The 24,148-nt window shown below is 41.2% G+C and overlaps 2 protein-coding genes across 2 annotated transcripts; one reads left to right on the top strand and one right to left on the bottom strand.

Annotated features, from left to right (window-relative positions):
* Positions 1 to 930: 930 nt before the first annotated feature.
* On the top strand, positions 931 to 23,587 carry GATM (glycine amidinotransferase). Its single transcript, XM_036735468.1, has 9 exons — positions 931 to 1,129; positions 2,452 to 2,667; positions 11,168 to 11,363; positions 14,029 to 14,219; positions 15,520 to 15,657; positions 15,775 to 15,939; positions 19,908 to 19,971; positions 20,395 to 20,511; positions 22,482 to 23,587. The coding sequence occupies exons 1-9, from the start codon at positions 1,061 to 1,063 to the stop codon at positions 22,592 to 22,594; spliced, it is 1,269 nt and encodes a 422-aa protein (XP_036591363.1). The 5' UTR covers positions 931 to 1,060; the 3' UTR covers positions 22,595 to 23,587.
* Positions 4,061 to 4,390, bottom strand: LOC118828661 (60S ribosomal protein L34-like). Its single transcript, XM_036735469.1, has one exon. The coding sequence runs from the start codon at positions 4,388 to 4,390 to the stop codon at positions 4,061 to 4,063; it is 330 nt and encodes a 109-aa protein (XP_036591364.1).
* Positions 23,588 to 24,148: the final 561 nt, after the last annotated feature.

The raw sequence follows: 24,148 nt of genomic DNA, 5'->3' as shown, positions 1-24,148 counted from the left end.
GCTCTTATAATTTCCTGCAAGAAGCTAAATGATCACGAGGTCTAGACAACCCTTTTGTCCCTGACACTGGCCTTATTATCAGCATGTGTCCACCAACAGTTTCTCCGTATCTCAGTTCCCCCATCTGCAAAATTTAAGTCTTTTAGGCATGGAATGAGGATTGGGTCTAGAAGGGACCCTTAGAAGCCACCTAGTTCAACAACCCCATTTTATAGATAAGGGAAAAGATGCCAACTGAAGCTGTAATTTGCATCCATTTACAAGTGTATTAAGTGGATAAGAACCTCCCGTCTGGCTGCAGATTCAACACTTGGCAGGCCTCTACTTCCAGACACACACACACACACACACACACACACACACACACACACGCAGCTTGCTTCCAGACACACACACACGCAGCTTGCTTCCAGACACACACACACGCAGCTTGCATTTATTTTATAATTGGGAGAAGGATCTGCAAGAACCCGAAAATAAAGTGATAGACTGTTTTAGAGAGTGGGGACTGGGCACATTTTTATAATTAAATGCTATGTCAGAGGGCACATAACTAATATTTCTATCCAGTATCTTTTCATGAAACATGTAGGACAAAATAAAATACAACAGTACACAACCTAATGCGATGTTGGGGGATCCATCTCGAAGCCCCTCTCTCCCGTCCTCCCTGCCCCTCCTCCTCCCCCCTATACAGATAAGCTTTCCTGCCCCTGGTCCAGCAGAAGGCAGCCGGTGACCGGACATTCACGGAGGGCCTCGGGAAATGCTAAAAAAGGGAAAGCGCCGCTCCTTTGGCCCTAGGACCCCCGCGCAGCCGCCCAACTCGGGGCCGGGGCCCGCCCCCTGACCTTTCGGCTCCTCGTGGGGCCCCACCACCTGTTCCCGGCAGCCAATGGACGGCGCCGGGGGGAGGACGAGAGGTGGGGAACGTGTATATAAGGCTCCCCGGGAGTAGGGTGCGGGTTCGACGTCTGCTTGCGGTACGGGTGGGAGACAGCCCCTTGCACGCCGCCCCAGCGGAGACCATAGCGATCGCGGACCGGCTGCCCTTGGGGAGATGCTGCGAGTTCGGTGCCTGCGCGGTGGCAGCCGCGGGGCCGAGGCGGTGCACTACATCGGGTCTCGGGTGCGTACTCCCCGCCGCTCCCCCGCGCCCCCCCACCCCAGGCACGGTGACGTTGCCTCGACTGCCGCGGCAGGACGGGGTCACAGCCGGGCGCCTCGGAGCACCGCGATGGGACTGGATGAGGGGATACGATCCGTGTCCTCCCTCGTGCCCGTCTCCGGGGGCCTCTGAGGGCTCTGGCTGCGGCTGGCCAGGGAGATGGAGGCGGGGCGGCTGCGGGCGTCCGGGAGGGGAGGGGAGCGTCGGGGGACTCAGAACCCGGAGTGCAGATGAGAGAGTGCAGAGAGCCGTGGAAAATCGGGGGTGGGGCGGAGGGCCCAGCTAATAGCGGGCCCCTCCAGGAACAGGAATAGCTCAGACCGCGCCCCGCAGCTGTTTGAGGAACAGCTGCCCCTCCTCCCCACCGCGCGTCCAGGGGCCCCCCAACTTTCCTGCGTCCAGAGCCCCGCGGGCAGGACCAGTGCAGGCTGCCAGGTCCCGGCCCTGACCGAGGGGCGTCACTGCGAGGCTCATTGATTTTAAATAATAATTGACCCGCCCCCGCCGCCCTTTTCCCTGTCAATATGTGCCCTGACTTAATCTTATTTCTTGCTTCTAAACTCTGGACTGCCCCGAAATGATGCAGGACATTAGCTCCCAGATACAACGTGGCAGGGACAGTGAAGTATTTCAGAGGAGGAATAGGTAGGTGGTTTGGCGCTGTTTATCGTGGAAGAGAATGCCCTTTTGAAATGCCATCACAGAGGTTTCTTTTGCAGAAGAAACCTGTGACTGATAACCTTTCATTGTAGAGGCCAAGAAGGGCTGAACCCAAGCTACAAGGCCTGGGGAGGAGCGCATAGGATAGATAGCTTCCCCCCTCACATTCCAGGCACCAGCAAACGTTAAGCATTCACTAAGTGTGCGGTGCTCTACCAAGGCCCTGGGAATAGGGGATTCAAAAGCCACCAAGGCCCTGCCTTCAAGGAGCCCACGATTCAGTTTGGAGGGAAAGCTGTACACAGCTAGGACGTGATGAAATAGACAGGACAGGTTAGACGTGACTTTGGAGAGTTGTAGGATGAGAGGGGAGAAAGGAAACCCAGGGGGGCAGGCTTCATGGAGCAGGTGGCGAATAAGCTGGACCTTGAAGAGGGTGATTTCAAGCAAAGATGTGGAGGAAGACTGTGGAGGGGTGGGGAAGAGAAGGCCTCCATGCAGGAAGTAGGAGAGGGCCAGTGTAAATAGGTGCTTCTGAGGAATAACAGATGTACAGTGACTTTATGCTTATCCCTGGCATAGAGCAGTGGTACACACGGAATAATATTCTTTCCTCTTTGAAGCTTGGAAGAGTCTTTACAGGATGGGTGCAGCGAACTTTCCAGAGCACCCAGGCAGCAGCAGCCTCCAGAAGCTCCTTTGCTGCTGATGACAAGGCCACTGATCCTGTTCCTAAGGACTGCCCTGTCTCCTCCTATAATGAATGGGATCCACTTGAGGAGGTGATTGTAGGCAGAGCTGAAAATGCCTGTGTTCCACCATTTACTGTGGAAGTTAAGGTAAGATCGGCGTGCTCTACAGGTGTGTTCGTGTGTACATATGTGCATGCACCAAGTGTTTGCGTGTCTGTTTATGACACATCTTAGGTGTCTTGTCCCACTATTGCCTGTATGCAATTTAAGTTGTACATTTTGCAGCATAGATGCTGCCTAAAGCATAACATCAAAAAATCAGGTAAATTTTCCTTGGGAAGAAATCTAGAGCTCTTAACGTCAGTCTAGCAAAAGTTGTGCCGCATTTCAGTCTATTTGACTTCAAGCCACTGAAACCCATTAAATCAACATAGTTACCACATTGAAGTGAAGATGGAGGGCAGTAATTATTTCCGAAGCTGTCTTAGAGCTCTCAGCATTGTGGACTGCCCAGGTCGCAGTCCTGGGTTTTAGGTCTGGATCTGCCACTCTCTGCTTAAGAGGCCTGAGACAAGTTGCTTAACCTTTTCTGCTCTTGGCTGTATAACATGAAGGTGTCAAGCTGGAAGTTATCTAATGTCCCTTCAAACGCTAAACATCATCTCCATCAAATGGGTGGTTAGAAGATAGAAAAATGCTTCCCCACTAAGTTGCCTTCTTAGAACTAAGTCATTGTGAGAATCATTAAGCTGAGAGCTGGAAGAGATCTTAGAAGCCGCAGAGTCCAATTCTCTGATTTGACATGAAAGGAAGCAGCTACAGAGAGGTTAAGTGACTCTGGGTCACACAGATAGCAAGTGTCTCAGGCAGGATTTGAATTCACATCTTCCTCAATATATATCCATTATTAAGTCTGTCCATGCAATTTTTCCACCTGTACTGTTTGTCTTTCTTCCTTCTTCCCCTTCCTCTCTTCCTTCCCTCCTCCTTCCTTCTCTTCCCCCCACCTTACTCCCACCCCCCTCTTGTCAACATTTGAGTTCATCAACAAACTTCAGACAATATCATAAAGTATGAGCAAAATTCCAGGTTGCCAAGAAAAAAATACACTTAATTTTTAGGATTATTACGTTTTTCCACCATAGTCTTACTCTTGCTGCTTCATCTTGGTGTGGGAGGTGATCATGGGTTCCTAGAGGCTGCCAGCGGAGTATAGGTTCTGTCACGTCCTACCAAGCTAGAAAGGCCTTGAGTGTGGGTCTAGCCACTGTATGTCTGGACTCTGTATGTCTGTCATCTGAGGAACGGCCTATCAAAGTGTGGAGAGTCTTATCACTTCATTGATTTGGGGGTGATTTTTTTCTTTACCTTGGTAACTCTCCAAGAACATCTACTTAGATAAAGCAGGATTGCAATCTGCAGTTGCATTAGTGAAGAGTGCCTATAAAGAAAATTTAGATATTTCTTTTTTTTTTTTAATTTTAATTTTCTTTATTATTCAAAAAACATATCCTTTTTATTTACTTTTTTGACTCTGTGCTTATGCCTTCAACACCTTCACAACAATTTTCTGCTCCTCAATCAGGAGAGCACGCTTGATCCTGTCATGGACACACTTAGCACACATGAAGCCACCATAAGCCCTGCTGACATGCTTTTTTGTCTTCGATAGCCTCATAAGAACTTTAGGTCTCACTGCACGAACACCTCGAAGTCTTCCTGGGCATACACCACAGGCTGATTTTGGTGCTTTTCCAACTTTCTTGATATAAAGGTAAACAATTCTGTTACCCAGGGTTCGTGACAGCCGAGTTTTGTTGGAAGCTGTATTGTAGGACAGCCTACAGCGATATGTCAGATGCTGAACCATTTTTAATTTCTGTCAGGTCCGTCACCGGAAGAGGAAATTTAGATATTTCTAGTAAATTAATAGTTCTTTGTAGAATTTTACCTATGCTTTAAAAATTATAATTTATCTAGATGTATGAGAGGAGAGGTGAATTGACTTCTGGCAGAAGTGAACATGTGGGTCTTCTGCAGACTCATGATATAGGATGAGAAAGTAACCTGATTACCCCCAGTCACATTGTACTTCTGTCCTGAAGACAGATCCCTAGAATCTCAGAACAGAAAGGGGCCTTAGAGGCCGTCTTCTCCCACCCTACCTACCCAACAGATCGGCAGGCAACTTTTGCTTAAAGGTCCGCGATGAGGAGTAACCCTACTTTTTGACAAGTTCTAATTGTTAGTGAATTTTTCTGTAATTGTGTGAGTTTTTGTTTCTTTAATTGCAATTTCCACACTGTATGAGTATTTCTTGTTTTTCTGTAAATAGAAAGTACAGCTGTTATTGGAGCTATTAGGCTAGCGTAGCTCTCTTATGCATTTATTAAACACTGGCTCTGGACTAGATACTGTGCTAGGTGCTGGGGATATAGCTGCAAAAGTGAAACAGGCCCTGGCCTCTAGGAGCTTACATTTTATCATGAGAAACAACCTGTATGTAAACCTCAGAGAGAGAGTGTGTGTCAGTCCATATCAGGACAAAGGGAAAATTTCTCTGTTTTAAAGTAGGTCATAGTATTATAACGACATAGGATTTAGAACTAGAAGAAATCTTGAGATCTTTTAACACAACCCCCTTTTATATCAAAATTTATGGATATTTGTACCCCCCTTGAAATTCAGTTCTTTTTAGCAAGTCAAAACAATTCAGCAGAAAACCCATACAGAGGCCGTACATGACAGGCAATGCAACGTTCTCCCATCATAGTTTCCTTCCTCTCTGCCAAGAAGAGTATTTATTTATCTGTTCTCTGGGATCATTACTGATTTTTCTATTACCTTAGAGGGAATGTCGGCCAGGGCATGGAGGAGGTGGGCAAGTCTCTATTCCTTCCCTCTTTACAGTCAGATCTGACATCAGCTCTGTCCTACATTGCCCCAGGTTGAGAGGCTGCCCACATGTGGCAGAACTGAACACCTGAGGGATGATAAGAAACCTCCATGGTGGGAAAAGCCCTGAATGTGGAGGCAGAAGCTCTGGGTTTGTATCCCAGGCCAGCTGCTTATTATTACTTAGGTGGCCTTAAGTGGGTCACTTGGCTTCTCTGGGCCTCACTCTTCCTCAGATCTGTAGATGAGGGGTTGGACTAGATGACCTTTGAGGTCCTTTTTAGCCCTAGCTCTAGGATCCTGGAACTTTTTAAATGACATTTTCATTCACATCGTTGCAGTCACCAAGAAGGCTGTTCTTCTGCACCTGCTTATTGCATTGACCTGTGTCTCTGAATTAATCAGCTTAATTATTGCTTTCTATAAGATACTCCATTACATTCATGTGACTTGGCTGGTGCAGCCTTTCCCCAAGCCATGAATACCCACTTTATTTTGGTTCCTTGCTGCCACAAAAAGTGCTGCTATGATTATTTTGGAATACTTTGGACCCTTCTTTCTCGTCTTTTACCTCCTTGGGGAGTATGCCCAGGAGCATTAGATTGTAAACTCCTTGAGGGCAGGGACTGTCTTTTCTACCTCTTTTTTGTATTCTCAGAGCATAAGCACAGTGTGAGGTGCTTAATAAACATTGACTGAGTGACTGGGATCCCTGGATCAAAGTGTATGACATTTTCTCAGCTCTTTTTGAGTTATTTTTGGCTATGGTTTTTTTTTGTGAAAACTAAGCAAGGGCCAGGTTATTAACAAATATGGTGCCAGCTCAGTCTGTATGGGAAGACAGGACAGGTGCAGAGAGAGCCTGGCCTGTTGTATTTACTACTCAGCTTTGGAATTCAAGGTATTAAATGATCCCTGGCAGGTGAAGTGTTCAGAGAAAGCTTCTTGTTCCTTCTGAACAAGTCATGAAGAAGGGCAGGACTTCTTAATGACTTGATGTCCAAAGTAATACTTCCTGTCATTCCAAAACTCTTAGGCTTCCACCAGTGACCCCTCTGATCCTGACTTTTCAGAGGAATAAAATCTGTAAACGAATTCTCTAGTGCCCTTATTTGATTTTAGAGACCTTAGCTATTTCCTCCATCAGTCTTGGATCTTTTATTTGTGAATAGTCCTTTATATTACCCTTACATAGGGAAGCTATTCCATTACCTGCATCGTTTCTGTTAGATAAAACCCAGAAAAAATCAAACTCAGACATGTTTTGTTTTTTTATCATCTTTGAAAATGCTGACCTTAGTTCCATACCTTGTGATCTCATTTGGAATCAAGACGACTTAGATTTTATTATGATCTCTGTTCTGATTTGCTCTATAACCTTAGACAGTTCACTTTGAAGTTTCATGGTCTAGTGGAAAGCATGCTGGGCTGGAGGTCAGGAGACTTGAGTTGGCCAATTATCAAGTATTTATTGACTGTCTAGTCTTAGTTCTTTAACTAATGAGCTTTGTGTCCTTGGGCAAATTACTTCATAGTTCCTGGGCTTACTTTCTGCACCTGTAAAACGAAGACAGATACTTCTCCCTGCCTACCTCAAGCAACTATGAGAGCAAAAGGAGTTAACAAGTTAATGTAGTTTTTAAAGATTTTAAGCACTAATGCATTTTTATAACTCAGATCTTGTTTTTGACTCTTTAACAGTACAGATGCTATTGGCTAACACACTCCCAAGTTACATTGCTAGGATTGTTATTATTAATAACCTTTTTGTCAATAACTCTGTTAGCTAGGGCGTGGTCTGATGAGACCAAGGCTGTGGTTTAAAAATGGGGTGCTTGGGAGCTATCTTGTAAATGAGAATGGTAGCTCATTAGTGGAGTAGATAAAGAAGAAAGAAGAATCGGGCTCAAGACTGTAAACTGCTTAATAACACCAGCCATATCCTTACTATTAGAAAAATCAATGGCCTGTGTTATAGATGGTGGGTCAGTCACATCATCTTTTTGTTCAGAGGACGAAAATTAATCCATAAGCAACTCTTGTTTTGAACCTAACACTGTGTATGGTACTATAGGGTTCATAAGACATCTAATTCCTTCTCCTCAAAGGACCATACTGCCCAGCTGGAGAGGTTAAATAACACGTGCAGATGAAATATTTAGGAAACAATAAAATGTTGGTACAGATTGTAAGTGCCAAGGGAATCAGACACAAGAAGATGGCAGCAGATATACATACACACACACATAATATGCACACCATTATTAATGTAAATGTGGTATTTTTCTGTAAAAGATGACTACTTATAGCTGGAAGGGACCTCAGAGACTACCTCCAGTCCATTCCCCGGATGGAAACTGAGGCCTAATGAGGTTAAATGCCTAGCTTCAATGTTCATGAAGAATTTGAATCTTAAGTCCTCTTAATTTTAGAGCCAACACTATCCACTGCGCCACACCACTGAATGAAGGAAGGGGAGTGAGAGTGTGTGTGTGTGTGTGAGAGAGAGAGAGAGAGAGAGAAAGAGAGAGAGAGATTCAGTATAAATACAAAAGGTATTTAAAGTCACAAGGTTGAAACTAGCTCAGTTTCCAGCTGGGTAAATAAGGAACAAAACATCTGCTGAAGTTCCTTACATTTCCAGGGACAGCAAATAGCTCTTTAACCTTTCCTTGGCTATCGATGCAGAACTTACAGAGCTCAGTAACAGGGCCAGCTTTTCTGTTCTCACTGCCCTCTGTTAAAGTACTGTGTGCTGAGCATGTAAAATGGTGCTCTTATCCTGCAGACACTGAGTAAATGATTGTTAAGTAATTGAGCCAGTTCATGAAAGAGTGCAAATAGCTTCTGTCTCACCCTTGGAAAAATTATTATATCATGAACACCTGGACCTTGTCCAACTGATTTTCAACCACAGCTCTCCCAAGTAACCCTCATACTTGTTCAAACATTTCTCTCTCACTGAGCAGTTTGCTTCATATCTATGTAGGAAAATTCCACCCCTGCAGAATCCTCCTTGGGATGGCGACTTGTGCTTGAGCACGGCAGTCAGCAGCCTATTCTGCTGTAGGCCTGGCTGACGTCTAAAAGCCTGCTTGTCCTTTGGCTGTGGCCTGCAAGAGATGTGCTTGGCATGAAAAGAAGGAAAAAGTGAATGGGTGCTGCAGCACCAGCATGTCTGAGAGGACTGTAGAGAGTAATTTATTATCCCTTTTTGTTAGCTGCCACGGTATGAGTTTCCTCCTTGGTGGGAGAGGCTGGAATGAACTCACTACTTACACCTTAGCGGACATGGTCAGGTTTTGGATGGAGTCACTGGGAGCCTAATCACTTTGGTTCTCATTGTTTTGTGCCTTCATAGAGATTGTTTGTGTTTGTAATGGTCTCTATGGTTTGCTCAGTCCTGAAGATGAAGGCAAAGAACCACTGAGTTAGGGCATAAGTGGTGAAGAGGATAGTGTGGGGCCGGCCTGCCTGCTGAAGATCATTGTCCAATCTCTCCTTCCCATCTGGCGTCTCATCTAGGTCCTCTCTCATAGCTGGAGCCCAACAGTTGGGCCTGCCAGGTTCTAGTCCAATCTGCTCATGACAGCTGGGTTTAAGTGGTTCTATTCACTTAATCCCTCGATGCTGGGCTGCAGAAGTTAGGATCATAGGACATCAAGCTGGAAAGAGCCTTAGAAGTCAGCTAGTTTAACTCCCTTATTTTACAGGTGAGTAAACTAAGGCCCAGGGTAGTTAGGTAATTTGCCCCAGGTCATACAAGTAGTGATGGGCAGAATTTGAACTCAGGTCCTCTGACTTGAAACCCAGTGTTCTTGATTAAAATAGATGTTTTTAAATTTTGAGATCGAATGGGATTTCAGTAGTGGAAGACCTTAAGGCCTGGTCTAGAAGTTACTCTCAATTTAATCCCAATTTAAGTTAAGAATTATCGACCATAGTTTCAGGTAGTTGCAGAATTATTGATTTTAGCGATGAACTGTTTGAATTTGGGTTTTTTTTTTTAGTTCATAAAATTAGTCAGTGAAAATGTGAAATATAAGCCAGGGAAGCAACATGCTTTGAGTGGAGGAGGAAAGGCAAGGGAAAGGAATTGGCAGGAGTCTTCAAAGCCAATTCCTTTCAACAAGCATTTTTTTTTAGCAGTTGCTACTGCAAGACATTGTAAACAATTAAATAGTCCCAGCCCTCAAGGAGCTTATGTTATATTAAGGGGAAAGATCATAAAAACAGATGATTATATACAAATAATTAGGAAGTAATTTCTAGAAGAAGAGAGCATTAACAACTGTGAGGTGTCAGGAAAGGCATCATATAAAAAGTGATCCCTCATCTATGCTTTGATGGAAGATTGGGGTTCCAAAAGGCAGAGAGGTGAGTAAGGGGTACAGTACAGTTCCAGCAGTGGGGCACAGCCTGTGGAGAGAGAACAGGGTGGGAAATAGGATACTCTGGGGAACAGGTGAGTGGAGTAAAATGCAATAAGCCGAGAAAGGTGGATTAGAGCCAAACAGTGGAGGGCTTTAAATGCCAGGCGGAAGGGTTTGAATTTTATGCTGGCAGTAGGGAGCCACAAGACGTGCTGATACAAAAACACAATTTGCTTACATCTGGAATGCTGTGCATTTCTGGTCAGTGAACCTTAAGTACTAGAGCTGGAAGATGTCCAGAGAAAGGTAACTAGATAGGTTGTACAGTTCCCATATGGTAATAGAAGAAAAAAATAAACTGCACCCTTCAGTTTGGAAGGCTATGTCTGTAGAGTCGTAAATGGAGTTGAACAGGTGTTTATCAAACACCTCTTCCTTCGTGCAGAGCGCTGTACTAAGTGCTGGGGAGATGCAAAGTGTGGCTAAGACAGTCTCCCACCATGGCCTTTCTGGGGCTATAAGGGTATGATGTACAGGTAGGTACAATATGAAGTTATAGACCAGATGGGCACGAAGGGTATGAATGTTCATCAAAATAATGAAACATTAGACCTAGAAGATACTTGTTGAGGCTTGGGAAAGGATAAGTTAAATACAAATACCCCAAACTCTACTTTTCTAATTGTTAGTAAGGAACTTGCTAGCTGCATGAGCCGAAGGGTTTCCATATGCATTTTTAGAGCTAGAAAGAACCTTAGAGGTTATCTAGTTCAGCTCTCTTAATTTTACAAATGAAGAAACTGAGACATGTCAAGGTGGTGATGTAGTCCTTGACTCCGGGTCATCTTGCTCCGAATCGAACAGTCTTCACCTGGCAACACACAGAGGGACACTAGGCATGTTCATCCCCTCCTACCTACCCCAACCCTCCCCTCCCAGTAGATTATCCACTGACCTATTATTGAGGAAAACAATTTTACCTTTAGAAAGTCTTACAATCCCACCAAACCTCCTCTGGGAGTAGAACACTGAGCTGGATGGCCCTGGAGTCTGGCTTAGTATTGCGATATTTATGTTCTTATCTGTTCACTGTTTCCTTTTATATTTCTCCAGGACTCATAAGCACTTAAGCTTAAGCCTATGGAACATTGTGGAAAATGGCCAAGAGTGTTCTGGGGCATACTTAAGACCATGTTATGGATGATAGGGTATAAATGATACGCAAGCCAGAAGAAGATAGTCCCAAACATTAGACCAGGAAAGCTGTCCCAGTTACATTCTATTACATAAAGTTGCACGTTGCCCTCAGTGAATGGTCTAATCTATCAGGAGTTATATTTTTCTTCCTTAAGGATTGATCTGCTTTCTTTTGCTTCTAGGCCAACACTTATGAAAAGTATTGGCCATTTTACCAGCAGCATGGAGGCCAGTATTTTCCCAAGGAGCATCTGAAAAAGGCTGTTGCTGAAATTGAAGAAATGTGCAATATTTTGAAAATGGAAGGAGTGACTGTTAAAAGGCCTGATCCCATTGATTGGTCTTTCAAGTACAAAACACCAGATTTTGAGTCTACAGGTGAGTGGTGTCCTGTAGCTGACTTAGCTCATAAAGTTCTGGCTCTAGTGATCTTTATAAATTGCAGACTACTTTTAAAATAATTATTTGTAAGACCATCCCAATTCAAAGATGTTTCATGGAGAGAAGCAAAATCTTTCCTAAATTCTGCTATCGGGGTGTGATAGAACTGGATTTAGAGAATGAATGATTGAGTTTCAGTCCTCATTCAACTACTTCCTCACTGTATGCCCCTGGTTGAGGCCCTTTCACTTCTCTGAGCCTCAGTGTCATCTATAAAATGGGACCGATAGTATTGGCACCATGTACTTCAAAGGATTGTTGTGAGGAAAAATCCTTTAAAGCACTAAAGAAATGTGCACTCTTAAGAATTACAGCTTTCCACCTATAGAAAGCAAGGCATGAGGAGTATATCCATTTTGTTTAGGAACCTGGAAACAGATGTAGCCATAGTAGAACCCTAGTATTCTGAAGATGCGTGATTGTATTTACATTGGACCTGAAGATAAGAGCTAATATTTTTAATCATTGACAAGCTGGTCCTTCAAATATTTAATTTCATGGTTTTTTTAGCTCATGTGTGAACAAGTGAATCCCATTAATCAGTATTATTCTTTCGTTGCATTTAATGGAATTTATTCAGTTTTCTTGTTTTCCTTAGAACAGTGGCCCTTAAATTATTTATTAGGAAAAACTTGTCTAACAATTAACAAGTAAATCACAGAAACCAAGATGTTTGCTGAGCTAGTCTTCTGTTTTATCTAGTTAATGATTTTTTAAGAAAAAAGTTTAGAAATACCCTGTTTCCAGACATCTAGGGCACCCTTAGATAAAGAGCTTATTCAGGAAAGCTTCTTTAGGAAATGAGTTTCCGCCTTGGCTAATATCACTGCTACATTATTCTTGTTCTTGAGTTAAATATTTTCATTTATAGTTCTGAAAATGAGATCAGGCTAATTTGTAATTTTTTACACACTTACCTGAAGAAGCTTACCTTTCTATATCACAAAAGATATGATATAAAGAAATAAAAAGCTATAAGATAGAAATGGTTCTGTCTAGTGAGACCTGGAGATAGCCCTAGTCTTATAGATAGGTCTCTTTATGGGAACATAGGATTTAAGGCAGGGACAGACCTTTGAGATCATCCAGTCCAGTCCCCTCATATTAGAGATGAAGTAACTGAGGCCAGAGAGGGACAGTGACTGACCAAGGTGATACAGGTACTCAGCATGTATTGTTTTTATTAATATTTAATGCCTGTCAGTGGCTAAACTATTGATCAGGTGCGTTTCTCTTAGTTTTATAGTAACTCATGTTTATATTATAGGGCTTTAACATTTACCAAAGTGTTTTCCTTTCAACAGTCCTTGAAATAGGTAATGTAGATTTTGTCTGCAGTGACTTGCCCTGACATGGTTGTAACACAGTTAATAAATACCAGAGTCCACACTTGACCTGCAGCTCCTGACAACAGTCCTCCTTGTATTACACAATAATAAGTAGTGGAGGAAGTGGGCAGCTTGGTTTAGATAGAGTGCCAGACTTGGAGTCAAAAGATCTTGCCTCAGACACTGATTAGCCTCAGCGTCCTTTGAAAAATTAATGTAATAATGTCATTTATCCACCTTCTGATAGAGAAATGATAGATTAAATATGCAGAATCATACATACATTTTTAGACATAGCCAATGCGGGAATTTGTTTTGCCTGGATCTATGTATATTTGTTGCAAAGGTTTTATTTTTCTGTTTTTTTCCAGTGGAGATGGGGGGAGGAGAGAAGGAAAAAAAACTTATTAATTGAAAAAGATAAAAGCACCTACATCAAGTTATTGTAAAAATGCATTTAAAACACTGCAAATCTTAAAAGTACTATTTAAATGTGAAATGTCATCATGGTTGTCATCATTACACCAATGGGCTTATCCTGGCTAAAATTTTGAAATCTATTTGTAAGCAAAACCTTCTTACTGCCCAGAAAAACCAGTAGTCCTCATTTTCAAGATGGAGTAATGCATAGTGCCAAAGCTAGGTAGAATCCTCACCTTTGTGTTGTGTATTATACCTATTATCCTCTCTCTGCCACTTATTTGGAAGTGATAGTACCACTAGAAATGCTCTGTGATTGTCGGGATATTTCTTTGGATTGATGAGTATGCTTTTGTGTGGTTGCTGGAACAACTTTGGGGAGCAGATAATAAGAATTTCTCTAGTGACTCTCTTGTGTCAGGCACTGTGCTAGATATTGGGAAGTATTTTGTAAGGTGCAGTGAAGGCACTAGCTGTGGGTGGTGCAGGAGACATCTGAACTAGTCCCAAATGTCTCGAGGACTAAGGGAGCTCGTTGTTGACTTAGCGGTCCCAACTTAGAATACAAGCACCTTTGGGGGTAAAGATTATTTCATACTTTGTACTCCAAAGGCTTCTAGCACAGTACCTGGCATATGGTAGATATTTAATGCTTTTTGATGAACCATAAAGAATTGGGATTTTGATAATATAGAAATGGCAAATTTCATTCAGTACAGGAAAAAATGTAATGAGAGAATTTGGTATCCCAGATTCGAACTGTTCAAGTTTCTTGCTTGGAAATTATTTTTAAGAATAATCTGTCTCTGAAAATTTGCTATTGTGATTATTTTAAGACTTTCTGACATTTTCAGGTTTGTATGGTGCAATGCCCAGAGACATTCTGATTGTAGTTGGAAATGAAATCATTGAAGCTCCCATGGCATGGCGCGCACGCTTCTTTGAGTATCGAGCTTACAGATCAATTATCAAAGATTATTTCCATCGTGGGGCTAAGTGGACAACTGCTCCTAAGCCCACAATGGCTGATGAGCTTTATGACCAGGTACTTTCCTAACTTTATTAATGTACCTTTTTCTACATAGCCCATCAGAGTTGTGAGTAGGTTCTATATTGCAGACTCTTAAGATTGTTACCTATTTGCTATTGTTGAAGTGATTTTTCTAGTATGAATTATAAAATCCAAAACAATAGAACTCAGTCTGATGACTAAGGGTTCCATTTTCATTTTGGGCTTAAAATCACTGAAAAATTCTTCTTTCAAATGATTGGTTACAAAAGTTTCTGTAGTTTGTGGGAGGTGGAGACTGCAGGGGTTGTGCTCAGGAAGGGAGGGAAACTCCACCAGCCATCTTTATTTGATGGTAAAGTCATATACGTAGAAAGGAGTATTCTCACTGTAGAGCGTTATCAGACCCCATTTGGAGTTTTGTGATTTGTTCTGGCTACGGCAGTTTAATAAAGATGTTAATAAGCCGAAAAGTCATCAGAGGAAAGGACCTGAGGTGAAGGGTGTTGAGTCCAATGAATGAACTAGAGATATTTAGCCTAGAGAAGAAATGACTCAAGGGACATACATGATAGCTCTCCCTAATATTTGAAAGATTTTTCCTGTGGTCTGTCTGGCTTCAGACAGTAAAATCATGTGTACTAGCTAGAAGCTGGAAAAAGGGCAAATTGAAGCTTAACGGGAGAAATGTTTTTCCCCTAATAATTAGAGTTATCCAAAAGAAGACCGGACCATTTTGTAAGGTGGTAGCTTCCCTCTCGGGGAGGTCTTCAAGCAGAGACTAGATGACCACTTGTTGAGTAGGTTCTAGTACTAGGGTACTCCTTTTCAGATATGGGTTACACTAGATGGCTGCTGAGCTCACAGCAGCTTTCAGAGAGAAGAAAGAAAGTTATGATTTGCATTGTTGGAGAGAATACCCTGAAATAACATTTCAGACTTTTGAAGTGTAGGGGACCCAGAAGGACCAAGAGCGATTTCCTTTTGTAAGAGTATAGAATGACTTCATTCTGGTAATTTCCAAGGTTGTAGCTAACCATATATAAATCAATATATGGCTCATGGAATGTGCTCTACAGGATTCAGCTGCTGACCTCGGCATCACACCAGCTGTCTCTGAATATCAGAAAATTGCCGACTACCCTAATCCTTTTTCCTTGTTTACACAGACACAAGTTTCCCATTCACGCGCTTTCACTTAGTTTCAGAAATGAGTGGTACAGATACTTCTTAAATAGCATACACCATGCTAACGGATTCTCAGTTGCGGAGTTGCCTTATTTTTCTTCCTCACAACTGGTGTATTGATTTAGGTGTTGTTTGTTTTTCCCGTTAGGATTATCCAATCTATTCTGTAGAAGACAGACACAAATTGGCTGCTCAGGGAAAATTTGTGACCACTGAACATGAGCCATGTTTTGATGCTGCTGACTTCATTCGAGCTGGAAGAGATATTTTTGTACAGAGAAGCCAGGTAGAGAAAAGCTGTATATAAAATGCCATGCTTTCTTGTATATTTTGTATTTTAGCATAAATTATTAGTCCACCTCTAATGGCACATCTTTATAATTTTCTTTCCTCTTGTTTTCAGGTAACTAATTACTTGGGCATTGAGTGGATGCGTAGGCATCTTGCTCCAGACTATAGGGTGCATATCATCTCCTTTAAAGATCCCAATCCAATGCATATTGATGCCACCTTCAATATCATTGGGCCTGGTCTTGTGATTTCCAACCCTGACCGGCCCTGTCATCAGGTAAGAAAGAGTTAATGACCCTAGAAATAGCAAATATGACTAGCAGCTGAGATAATAGTAATTCAAACAGCATTTCTGTGAGAACTGGGCATTTCTAATTCAGTGCTATTGTAGACTTAGTTAGGCTTCTCTTGATAATGGTCAAACATTAGATCGATGATGGGATGTAAATTAGCATGGCACAGTGGTATCGGTGACAGTCAGTGGGATTCCACTGGTATCAACTTCGGTTGCTTGCTTTTGTCATAGCTTTAGGTTCATCTGTATGTGTGCACGCACATGTACACGTGTGCTTTGAAAATCTCTTCTCCCACGTTATAGTCACTGCTTATAACAAAGAGTAACAGTTAAATCAAAGCAATCCATACTTACAGTAACCAAGTCTGACAGCGTGGTCACCTCTCTTCCCTTTTAGTCCCCAGCCTCCACGTGGAGTAGCGGGAATGTTTCACTATGTGTTGTCTGGTACCAACATTGATGATTTCAGTTACTCAGAGTTTAGCTTCCCTTTAGTGTGTTAATTTATTTCATTGTACATACTGTTCTCCTGGTTCTACTTACTGCACTCATATTTATAATTTCACATGGTAAAATAATATGCTGTTAAATTAATATTCCCTAGACAGCATGCCTCCATTTTGCTTCTAGTTTTTAACAAAAGAAGTGCTATTTCATAATATGCAACAGCTGAATCACAGATATCACAGACAAGACGATGCCTGCATGCCCAGGGCAAGTCCCGTTGAATAATGGGTGTCTTCCCTCTCAGCTGATCTCCTGGGGCCTCCTACTTCTGCTCACTGCCCCCTACTTCTAGTTGGGCAGATAAGTGGTTTTATTTTTAAATTTCTAGGCAGCGGTACAACAATTTTTCAGTAATTTCTGCACCATTAGGAAAATAAATGACAAGGTTTTATATTTGCTAGAAGTATGTGGATAAATCCACAGCAGGTCACGAAGGGATATGTCACAAGAATCTTGGGAGTTAGAAGGGACCTCAGAAGCCATCTAGTTGGATGTGTATCTAAACAAGAATTCGGCTGACCTTTGTTTGAAGGCCTCTAGTGGTGGGGGAGGCCTGCTACCCCGAGACAGCCAACTTTACTTTTGGATAGCTTTAATCAGTAGGATTTTTCTTGCCTCCAGTCTTTTTGCACCTTCTGCAGGTTGCTTCTAGTTAATAATTGTCATGATGGTTAACAGGTGACATACAGCACTTTAAGGTTTGCAGACTGTTTTTTGTATATTGTCATTAGAGCCTTACAGTAGCTCCATGAGGGAGATACTCCCAACTGTTTTCCTCATTTTATATGTGAGGAAACAGGCTCAGAAGGGTTAAGTGATTTCCCATGAACACTTTGGAGTAAGTATCAGGCAGAGGTGGGGTCACCATTGCACCCGGCCCTCTGTACACCCCCCTGGGGCCAGGAGAGCAAGGCCTGTCAGAGATTTGAAGACGGTTATTACGTCCCTCCCAGGTCATCTTTTCCCAGGCTAAATAACCTGTTTCTTCATCTGACCTTCACATAGCATGCACTCAAGCTGCTTCACCATTCTGGTTCTCCTCTGGACACTCTACAGCTTAATGTCCTTCCTAAAACATAGTGCCTAGAATTAAACACAGTACTCCAAATGCAGTCTGATGGGGGCACAGCACACAGCAGGAGCATCACTTGCCTGCTCATGGACACACCTTAATGTGGCCTAAGACTTCACTCAAGTTCTTGGCTTCTCCAACATGATGTTCAAGCCCACTGAGTTTGCAGCACCCTAAAACCCTGGGTCCAACTCCACCATCTGTACTTTTTTACTTAGGAAGGTGATTTTTTGAAACCAAGTATAAGACTTTATACTTACCCCAATAAAGTTCATTTTTATTTGATTTGTCCCAAATGTTCTACTGATGTTAAGGATAGCTGTGTTCTCTTCATATCTCTCTGCTTACCTTAGTTTTCAACTCATTATGCTCTGAACTTTCTAGTCCAAAGATTATCGAGCATTAAGTTCTGTCCTCTCTGCATTTATAATTATTCTATCCAACTCTCCCAGGACTACTATCTTTTCTTTGATGTTCCTCCTTTCTCCAGTATATGACTTGGGGTGGGGGAGAGACACAACCTTTTTAACTTTCCTGGTCAGCCTCAATTCATTCTGAACATTAGCACTCCTCACACAATTCTTCCTATCCTTTTCTATGTTTTTTTTTTACTCATTTTTTTTTTTTTTTGCTTTTTTGGCAGGGCAGTTGGGGTTAAGTGACTTGCCCAAGGTCACACAGCTAGTACATGTGTCAAGTGTCTGAGGCCGGATTTGAACTCAGGTCCTCCTGACTCCAGGGCCGGTGCTCTACTGACTGCGCCACCTAGCTGCCCTTTTCTATGTTTTTTTATTCTTCTTATGTTACTTCTTTTCTGTAAATGTATTTTGAAATCTAAGTTGATTAATGAGTTTCTTTTACATCTTCAGAATTTCATTTTTGAGAGCTTCTCATCCCTTTTAGGTTTGTTTTCCTAAATATGTTTAGGCCAGGGAGTCCTACCTGTTCTTTTTTTAAACACTTTGAAATCTCTCTTCCCTAGATCTATGATGTCTTTCAAGCTATTCCTAGCTTTTCCTCTCCTTTATCTAAAATAGTGATCACTTCTTTTCAGAAGTTCCTGTCCTCTCCACCGCAGGAAACAGCTTCTCCTTGTTGGTAACCCAGACCTAGAACAGAATTGCCACTTGTGGGTTTCATAGCCTTTTGAATAATGAAATTATCATTTTAGCAAATGAAAAAAATTACTGGAAAGCTGTTCTGTCCTTGGCAGAGAGAGGGCTCCAGCAGATGGCTGCCTAGTTGAAGTCCTTTGTCTTTATGGTGCCGTGACTCTAGGCCAGGCTTATAATCTGTTTTCTGAGTTCTTCCTGTGTTTTCTCTTTCTGTCCATCTAGTCTGTAATTTACTCTGGTGGCAATATTGCTTCTATTTCTGTTTCCATTCAGTTACTCTTACCATGTTTCCCCACTCTGGTTCTTAAGTTTCCTCATATGAGTCTGTCTTCTTAATATAGAATGCTGCTTTAACAAACCCCCACTCTCCACCTGTCTTGGTTTCCTGTTCAGGGGTACAACTCTAAATCCTTTGGAGTTAGAAGTCTTGATAACTGAGCCCTTGTACAACATAACTCATGGTATCACTGTCTAAGACAGAATCCTGAGCTAGATGGATTTTGGACTTGGCCTAGGATGGTTGAACATGGCGTGATGCAAAGAGGCATGACCTGGGGAGCCAGAACCATCTGGGTTTTAGTCTTGGTTCTGCCACGTTTAGCTGCGTAGCCCTGAGCAAGTCTTCAGAGTCTTGGTTTCTCTACCTGTAAGATGGCAAGAGTGATTGCCCGTACTATCTCAGAGATTGTTGCGGGGATATAGGTGACATAATATATTTAAAAATCATCATGTAACGTATGAAGTGCTATGTAGATAGAAGGTATCCTTATGATTTTATGAATAGGCATTGGTTAATAAAAGTGAATCTTATTCAGAAACATTTTTTGTAAGATATAAAAAATACAAGTTCACCTAAAATGTTGATTAGTCATTATAAAGCTCCTTAATGCTTTCAAAACATTAGGTCAAATTTTTCTTGCTTTATAACATAATACAATTTGTATCATACCCAGCATAATCATTAGTCATAATCAGAATGTTTGAAAAATAACTGTTAAAGATGGGAACTATTGGGGCAGCTAGGTGGTGCAGTGATAGAGCACTGGCCCTGGAGTCAGGAGGACCTGAGTTCAAATCCGGCCTCAGACACTTGACACACTAGCTGTGTGACCTTGGGCCAGTCACGTAACCCCAATTGCCCTGCCAAAAAGTTAAAAAAAAAAGAATGGGAAATATTGAGATGACATTTCAGATGGAATTATTGATAAGGGCTGAGAAAGAGAAATTAAAAAAATCTTTTTGGATTTTTCTTTTAGATTGAACTTTTCAAGAAAGCAGGATGGACTATAGTTACTCCTCCAACTCCAGTCATCCCAGATGGTAAGAATTCCTTTTTATTGTGAGATTAGCCCTGGAATTTGAACTTATTTATGTGAAGTACAAAGTTGAGCAATTTGGGAAAACATTTTTCCCCCAAAAAGAAATTAAGTAGTTCTTAGGACTAACTTTCTTCTTTTTAGGACATAAAAGTGAGGAGGAAAAAAAAACTGGCCGACAAGTAGAGGGAAATTGTTTAAAAGATCATTTAAAATATAGTATTGTGAAATTCAGATGTATAATTGAGACTGATATATATTTATGTATTTGTGTGAAGATAATGAAGGAAGTTCAGAGGCCTCCTAGAGAACTGCTGCCAGCATGGAAGTACTATCACCTTCTTGTGCTCTTTTCTCGAGAACCTCAGATTTAAGTGGAAAATAAGAATGGGGACTGAAACATCGTTATTGATTTTGTCCTTTTTAGACCACCCACTCTGGATGTCATCCAAATGGCTCTCCATGAACGTCTTAATGCTGGATGAAAAACGTGTTATGGTAGATGCCAATGAAGTTCCAATTCAAAAAATGTTTGAAAAACTGGGTATGTTCAGTATGTCGAAATCTTTTTAAAATTACATATGAAAGAGTTAAGTTAAAATGAGATCTAAGCATCATTCTGGGTCAGAGCAGTATTTTATTTCTAACAGTGGTACCAAGGGACATTTTGTGGAAGAACATTGTATTTTGCCTTTCATGATCTCAATTTTAAAAAATTACATGTCTTCAAATACATCTAACTTTCCTTTAGTAACCAGTTATTTAACTTCATAGATAATAGTTCCTTTTGGTAATTTAATTGATTCCATGAACCCAGTTACTTCTGTAAAGGTTACTTCCAGGTTTATGTACGTAGCCTTGCTCTCTGTCCTGGGCCTGAGTCCCAAATCACAACCCGCCTATTAGACATTTTGATCTGGATGTCCAGGAAGCACCTCAACCGCAGTGGTTTCAGAACAGAATTGGTTATCTTTTTCCCCAAAAGTCACCCCCTCTTCCTAGCTTCCCTGCTTCTATCAAGGGCACCCTTGCCGCCCAGCTGCCACAGCTTGTCAGTGTCTCTCTCACTTATCTCCTCTTTATTCACAGGCACTGCCCTGGATCGGGCCCTTAGCACCTTTCTTTCATTAGCTCCCTTCATGTGCTCCACAGTCTACTTAAAACGGCCTCTTTATTAGTTTTTACATAGAACATCACATCTCCCATCCTGGTGCCTTTGCAGATGCTTTTACTTTGCCTGGGATACCTTCCCTCTTCACCCCTACATCTTCAAATCCTTAGCCTCCTTCAAGCTCAGTTCAAGTGCCTCCTCCTCCAGGAAGCTTTTACTGATAACCTGCTGGTATCTCCTCTCCAAAATTATCCTGTAGGGGCAGCTAGATAGCACAATGGATTGAAAGCCAGTCCTGGAGTCAGGAGGGCCTGAGGTCAAACACAGCCTCAGACAAGTTACTAGCTGTGTGACCCTCGGCAAGTTACTTAATCCTGTTGGCCTCAAAAAAAGTTACCTTGTATCGTGTGTGTGTGTGTGTGTGTGTGTGTGTGTGTGTGTGTGTGTGTGTGTGTGTGTATGTATGTAAGTGTAATTCCTGTTTTGTATCTGGTATTTCCCTAAATATGGTATGTCCTTCTTGAGGGCAAGGATTAAGGGTTTAGGGAACTGCATTTCTGGTGCCTAGCACATAGTGGATGTTTAACGAATGCTTGCTGAATATTTATTCCTAATTTCATTTCTAATAATTTAAGCCTTTTAAATGGGAAACTTAACAGGTAACTTATAAACCAGTCCAAAGTCTACCAGTCAAAGGTTGTTTTGTCTTTCTTTTAAAGGAGATAGCACTATCTTCCCATCATTTGGAATATTAGTCTGTTTTAGACTGAATCAGGAAGAAAATGCATATATTTTGAAACCTAATTTCCTTCTACATTTTCAAAGTGTATTCCCATCCATCAAGGTGCAATCCAAGTCTCACCTCAACGAAGCCTTCCCTAATTATTCGTCTTTTCTCTCTACTTGTACTTACTGCCACACGATTTTATCAGCTCATTGTATATTGTCTTATATTTTATGTATATCTTGTCTTTGTGATAAGTTTAAGTTCCTCAAAAATTTTTAAATGCTTAAGGGACATGTTGGATATTTGGTAGTTAATTGGCTAATAAGATGTTTATAATTAGCTTAGAAATCATATTTATACCATGGCATTCCTCACACTATTTTGCATTGTGAATATAAAATTGAACAAAACTCTATAGCTTTTAAAGTCTTAATTATCTCTATTTTACAGTTGAGGAAACTGAGACAAACAGAATAAATTGCCCAGGGTCACATAGCTAGTAAGTGTCTGAGGTTGGATTTGAATTCAGGTCTTCTGATGCCAGGCCTAGCACCCTCCCCACTGCCACTTAGCTGCCAACATTTTACTGGTAGACTTAGAAAACTGAAAATGAAGACTTTTTTATCTAGTAAGATGTTATATCTTGTATAAATCTTATCTCTTTGTTTTCATACAGGTATTTCGACAATTAAAGTTAATATTCGGAATGCCAATTCATTGGGAGGAGGTTTCCATTGTTGGACCTGCGATGTCCGTCGACGTGGCACTCTGCAGTCCTACTTTGACTAGAACCATCCAGATGAGTGGTGGTGGCTGCTTAGCTTGAAATAAGCCTAGGAAGCTTCCATGTAAGCTTCATTCTACCGCTGAAACAAATGCATGAGCTAGCTATATAGTGCTTTAAGCAATCACATCCTTAACTGGAGTCTTGAACCTAGTTTATCCTCACTCTCTTCCATTAAGGGAAAAAACTTAATTGCTAAGTCTTTGGGCTAACTTTTTGAAACACTTTATTTCTACTCCTGAAATCTTATTCACCTTGGCTTCAAGTGTGAAAATGTGACAAAATGTGTTTCAAGGCAAAGGTTAGCTGCTAGAATATCTTGGCCACTAATGTTTAACCATCTACCTCTGTTTAATTTTCTATCCAAAAGGCAGCTTGAAATGATAGCCCTGAATTTAACATTCTTTTTTTTTTCTCGGTTAAGTAGTGTTATATATGTCACTTTTTTTCAAAATAAGAAAGTACTCAAGTACTCACATTTTAAGTGGTACCAGATAACTGCCTCTTTTTCTAACAGTATTTTGGTTAATTTTTTATTTCTATTTTTTTAAGATAAGCTAAACTATGCAAACATCAAAGGGAATTCTCCAGGAATTTTGCTAATATTTTCATCTCAACATATTCAACATTAGTATTACTTGTTTCTAAAAACATTTTCATATGACTTACCTCATTTCAAATGAAATATTTTGTCCACATTTCCTGTTATTTCTAAGATTCTTACAGAAATATTCAATGCAGCAAGATAAAATTGTAATTTCCCATCTCTAACTCTTTGGTGTGTTCAATAGCTATACACTACTACATCTGCAAGTTTCCTTTCTTTGGTAAGTTAAGATTTGTTTACGTAAGTGCAAATTCTTTAAAGCATAGCTGAGAAATAAGAGCATTCAGTAATTAATGGAAAAAGCCTGCATACATGGTATGACCTGGTTTTAATGTTGGATACTAGACATGTATTTTTTATGCTAATAAAAATGTTTGTGTTCAAAAACAAATTTTGTGCTAATTTGGCATTGGCTGAAACCTTTAGAATACAGAAGGATATAGAGACTGCACTTCTGATTCAAAGCTGGAGATTAGGTTCTAAAGTTATACCATTGTACTTTGAAGACAGATATTTCAGTACTGTATTAAACCATCAAGTTGCTTAGAAGAGCCATTTTTTGTTCTTTTAGCTTGAGAAGGTATGAATTTTTCATAGATGATGGACTTTGGAACTAGAAGGGAAGAGACTTTAGAGCTCATCTATGTTAGAAATGAAACAAACTGAGGCTCTAAGAGTGATTTGTTCAAGGTCGCACAGGCACTAGAGCTGGAAGTTAAATAGGTGAAAAGCCACTGTTCTCTCCATCTTTCTAAATCTGTGATGTGAACTTTAATCGAGGGAGTTATTGATTTCTAATCATCAGTAATAGCAACTAACTCAGTAATTAATACTTGGGAAATTTATAAGGATAAAGCCCAATTTCTAAAATGTTATTCCTTCTCCCCCTGTTCGGAAGAGTTGTTCTTCCAGTATATTAATACAACTTACATAACCTAATGCTGGTTATGTG

This window comes from Trichosurus vulpecula, chromosome 8 (assembly GCF_011100635.1).
Source record: "Trichosurus vulpecula isolate mTriVul1 chromosome 8, mTriVul1.pri, whole genome shotgun sequence".
Classification (NCBI taxonomy): domain Eukaryota; kingdom Metazoa; phylum Chordata; class Mammalia; order Diprotodontia; family Phalangeridae; genus Trichosurus; species Trichosurus vulpecula.
The sequence above is the reverse complement of the archived record's forward strand: the minus strand, read 5'-3'. Positions and strand labels throughout refer to the sequence as shown.

Excerpts from the sequence above, each read along its gene's own strand:
- GATM (XM_036735468.1), top strand. The coding sequence starts at position 1,061 with ATGCTGCGAGTTCGGTGCCTGCGCGGTGGCAGCCGCGGGGCCGAGGCG. Across the intron at positions 2,668-11,167 it reads CATTTACTGTGGAAGTTAAG|GCCAACACTTATGAAAAGTA; the intron begins GTAAGATCGGCG and ends TTTTGCTTCTAG. Across the intron at positions 15,940-19,907 it reads CTGACCGGCCCTGTCATCAG|ATTGAACTTTTCAAGAAAGC; the intron begins GTAAGAAAGAGT and ends TTTTTCTTTTAG.
- LOC118828661 (XM_036735469.1), bottom strand. The coding sequence starts at position 4,390 with ATGGTTCAGCATCTGACATATCGCTGTAGGCTGTCCTACAATACAGCT.